The 4,378-nt window shown below is 38.9% G+C and overlaps 1 protein-coding gene across 1 annotated transcript; it reads right to left on the bottom strand.

The window, feature by feature from the left end:
* Nucleotides 1-804: 804 nt before the first annotated feature.
* On the bottom strand, nucleotides 805-3,787 carry LOC119485401 (ladderlectin-like). Its single transcript, XM_037764992.1, has 8 exons — nucleotides 3,702-3,787; nucleotides 3,565-3,612; nucleotides 3,194-3,265; nucleotides 2,813-2,845; nucleotides 2,312-2,403; nucleotides 1,885-2,010; nucleotides 1,632-1,731; nucleotides 805-973 (listed from the first exon to the last, which is right to left on the bottom strand). Exons 1-8 carry the CDS (start codon nucleotides 3,781-3,783, stop codon nucleotides 903-905), a joined length of 624 nt encoding a protein of 207 aa, XP_037620920.1. The 5' UTR covers nucleotides 3,784-3,787; the 3' UTR covers nucleotides 805-902.
* Nucleotides 3,788-4,378: the final 591 nt, after the last annotated feature.

Consider the following 4,378-nt stretch of genomic DNA (forward strand, 5'->3'; position numbering starts at 1 on the left):
ACATTTTCCCGTCAAGTTTGTTTTTATAGATCACAACTGTTGCGTGGGAAGTGGCGTGCGCACATTTCAGGCCCTGTTTTGTGCGTACGCAATAAATGAGACCCCAGACCAGTGCGAGTAGTCCTACACTGCACTTGTGATAAAATGTGGAACATGCAAACCAGAGGAACTCCTCTAATTGATCTGAAAGATCCACATTCAAGTACAAACACCAACAGAAAATAAAAGAAGATTCCTTGATTCACGTCTTTGATTGCCATATTTACGTATGTGTGTATGTAGAAGTATACCATGAGAAATGTCTTGATAAAATAATTAAAAGGTGTTGCAGACATGAATTTTATGTGTGGGGATTTTCCTTTGTTTTCTATGAGCTATCACAGTAATGATCTTAACAAATGAATCGGACAATGTGGAGGCAGTTTAGTGATATAACACCACAGTTGTGGTCTTGACCCAGTCTTGAAATAAAACCCAGAGTCCTCTTTGTCTGTGTTTTCTTTGATTTATCATACCCTCTTATAACACCACAACCAGGGATTAAAGCATTAGTTCTGAGACGTGTGATATTATTTGAACGGCTTTGATACAAACCTGATGAATGACTGTACTCTTCAGACTACAGCTGGACTTCAACAACCACTTTTCAACCAAGCTCTTAAAGGAAGATCACACATTGTCCCGTTCTTACAAGTCTTTATTATGTAAAACAAGTCTACCGCCACAATCACAAACACTTTAACACAAAAGTTAATTAACACTTAATCATTGAACGTTTTGAAGAATACACGATGGAAATCTATAATTCAGTAATACACACAACAAAGTTCATTATTTGGCTTCAAACGGAAAAAATAACATCGGCCGATCCGTCCCAAGGCTCCAGATGTTTAGTCCGTATATTAACAGCTGAAAGGGTTCTTGGAGCAGATGAAGCGGAAAGAAGAGGTACACGGGTTGTTACTCCAACCAGCTGAAATTTTATTTAAAAAAAAGAGAGAAAAAATAACAACATTAACAATAAATCCATTTTTAATCTAACAAATTATACACCATAATGTTCACTGTAATATCACTGAATTGCCTTTTTCCACAGAAAATGTAATAAATTAGCACTCAGACCAAAAAAAGGGTGAAAGATGGAAGACTTGTATTCTCTAATGTCACTTTAACTCTGATCTGGGCGTTGTTCCCTATCGAGACATATAATTACAGATATCCACTCTCTGAGACCAAGACAGAAATCCAGGTAGAACATTTACTCCTCTTACAACTGTATTTATATACGTAAATCTTATTTGGACTGAAAAGAGATGGAGAGCTTGTGGCACTCATGGTTAAGTGTGAGTGAAACTTAACTTAACTTAAACTGATTATAACTGGGATGGAAAAAATATTCCAATATCACTGTCAAATTTGACAAAAAATGATAAATGTGTCTGATGTTGCCCTCTTCAGCGAAAAAAAAAAGCCAGGCAGCATCTTCACAGATAGCCACGTAGTAAATTTAATCTGAACTAACACATTAGCTAAGGCTACGTTTGCTTCATGTTATATTACCTGTGAGGAAATAACAATTGAAAACAGGTAAACGTAGTGAGAAGTTTAACTCGTGTAGCATGTAGACTTACAGGTGGTGCGTAAGTAGACACAGGGATAGCTGCTGGAGGACACTTGGGAGTACCAGTTGGTGTAATAGAAACCCTCACGGTCGATCCACATCCACCGGCCCTGAGAGACAAAGAGCATGAGTGTAAGGAAGTGTTGTCTTATAGTCTCTTCATTTGCTCTCATATTCATCTTATGTAATTTTAGACTCCATTTTGGACCAGGTCCTGAGCTTGATCTGGACTGTCTGAGTGGTATTTCTTCCTAAATCCAGACCTGCAGACTGAAGCCTCCAATCCACGCGACGCTCTGACCGGTTGTCCGTGTGATCTGCTGGAGGAAGCTGTACTCTCTGCTGTTGGTTACAGAAGCCAGGTGGGCACCCAGGCCGTTGCAGTACTCCTGTCAGACAGAGGAAGCACATCGGGATCTTTTAGGGCTGTACAACTAAATACTTTTTCTTAATTTTCTTTTCCAAATGGAATTGTCTTTAGCTTCGATGTGAGCAGCTCATGTTTTCATGGACTGATGGTGACAGACTGACTGACCTACCGTCACCATCCAGTGGAACATTCATCATTTGATGGTTAACTTCTAAAGTAGCCTATAACAAAGTCTATCAGATGACAGGAAGACTTATTAAGCTGCTCACAATACCAATATAGAAGTTATTATATTATATATTATTATATTACAGCAGTACCTCAGCACTGTACCAGTTCATGGCAGTATTGACGAAGAGGAAGCAGCGAGAGCCGTGGCTGAACCAGCCTTGTGGACAGAAGTTATAACGAGCTGCAGACAGACAGAAGAGAGAACAGAGCAGTTTGACTGACTGAAATACAACGATAAGAGCTCCTTTCTAATCTCACTTTTTACAACCTCATACAGAAGAAACTGCTATTCTAATGACACCAACATCTGTCTGTATGTATCTGATGTATTTTGGAGAGTAGTTTTATAGTAGTGGAGTATAATAGACATGTTGTAAATAGTTAATAATAATAACACATGCAAAAATACTGCTCTGGTCCTTTAAAGCACGTCATGCTTAAATACTTAAGACATTTGACGTTCTACGTGACAGGTAGGTGTTTGACTTTTATTTGTATTTTCTCTTTCTGTGGTGTCATTGTTGTTGCCATGACGACCTCAGTCATGAAGAAGCATTAAGGAAAGATTAAAACAGTGAAGTGGATCTTACATTCAGGTGCTGCTGCCTCCTCAGACTGAAGTGCTGCACAAACACAGAGAAACAGTCAACACAATGATTAGTACTATTGTGTAAAATATACAATATATATATACAGTATATATGTATAGAGAGAGAGAGAGAGATGTGGTATAAAAATAAATAAAAAATACTGTACATGTATTGTGTGCATATTGTTGTTTAAATGTCTTTAATCTAATTGAACTTTTTTCTATAGTACAACAATATGTGGGACAGTTAGGGAGTACTTGATAAAGTATAACTGTGATAACTGAAATATGTATTTCACAGCTTAGTTGACTATGAGCAGCCACAGCATATAGAGTGGCGTGTGTGTGTGTGTGTGTGCGTGTGTGTGTCCTTCCTGATTACCGTTTCTGGGAACAGGGACAGAATCTTCTGGCACAGACGCTTCTTCTTTCTTCATCATCTTGTCCTCCATCTCTGAAACATCAACAGCTTCATCAGACCTCAATTTAGTTGAGAGTATTTGACATTACAGTATATCTATTTTGAATTATTTTTCCCTTTCAACAACAAACAGATTGACAAGTAAGAAAAACTCAAAACTTGAAATGGGAGCCTACTGGTGGAACTTGTTTATCCTGGCTTTGGATATTAGTTGACTTAGTTGAGCTATTTTGATTAGTTAATTTTTCTCAAATAGCTGTCACATCGCAGGCTAAATAAAACATGAAACCAAACTGAAAAAAAGCTGCATGAGATTTAAAGAAGACACTAACCAGGTGCAGCAACCGACTGTTCCTTCAGGGCCTCTGCTGCTGCTGCTTCTGTGGATGAATCACATTAATGTTGGTGTTAGATAGATGTAGGTCTGACTGTCTGTGTGTGTATTAAGGCAAAGACCTTCAATACTGACCTGGAGCATGCTTCTCTTTGTCTTCAGCCGGAGCTGCAAATGCAGCACAGAGGAGAATGGAGAGGACCAGGACCGTCTTCATGGTGATGATCGACTGAGGAGAAGAGAAATCTGCCGTTAGAAATACAGAGAGGGAGAGCAGAACCATTAGCTCCACTGAATGAAAAGAAATACAGCAGGTGTCTAACTTACTTGTCAGGTAAATGTAAGGTGATGTTGTTCAGGTATCAGCTCAGTGATGGATGCAATGATGATGAGGAGGTCTCCCTGCTCTTTATATACACACTTGAACCACTGAGTTGCGTTCATGGGGGAGTTGGGGGGGGAGGGTGGATGGCGTAACGTGCCGATAATTTGTTTGTGACTCAGCCCCGTATGCAGGAAGATGATTGCACATAAAGATATGAACCTGAACTCTGATCTTTTTCCTGACAGCATGTAAACAGTTGCAGCACAAACTCTCTCTGTTGTTGTGATCTCAGATCAGGTTAATGGTTTAAAGGAACTGGAACTTGACTGGATATTCATTGAGGTCTGTGCGTCAGCTGTGTGTTCTGCACTTTCAAAGGACATATGAACAGTTGTGATGTGCTATTCAACATTTAAGGTTCAATGTGTAAGATATGGACATCCTTTTAGTTTAATAAATTAAAAAAATTAACCAACATTATCAACAG

This window comes from Sebastes umbrosus, chromosome 3, assembly GCF_015220745.1.
Source record: "Sebastes umbrosus isolate fSebUmb1 chromosome 3, fSebUmb1.pri, whole genome shotgun sequence".
Classification (NCBI taxonomy): Eukaryota; Metazoa; Chordata; class Actinopteri; order Perciformes; family Sebastidae; genus Sebastes; species Sebastes umbrosus.

Bases quoted from the DNA above. Each gene is read 5' to 3' on its own strand.
- LOC119485401 (XM_037764992.1), bottom strand. From the start codon at position 3,783: ATGAAGACGGTCCTGGTCCTCTCCATTCTCCTCTGTGCTGCATTTGCA. The intron at 2,846-3,193 runs GTAATCAGGAAG...GTGTTTGTGCAG, and splicing joins TGTCCCTGTTCCCAGAAACG to CACTTCAGTCTGAGGAGGCA. The intron at 2,404-2,812 runs GTAAGATCCACT...GTCTGTCTGCAG, and splicing joins GGAGGCAGCAGCACCTGAAT to CTCGTTATAACTTCTGTCCA.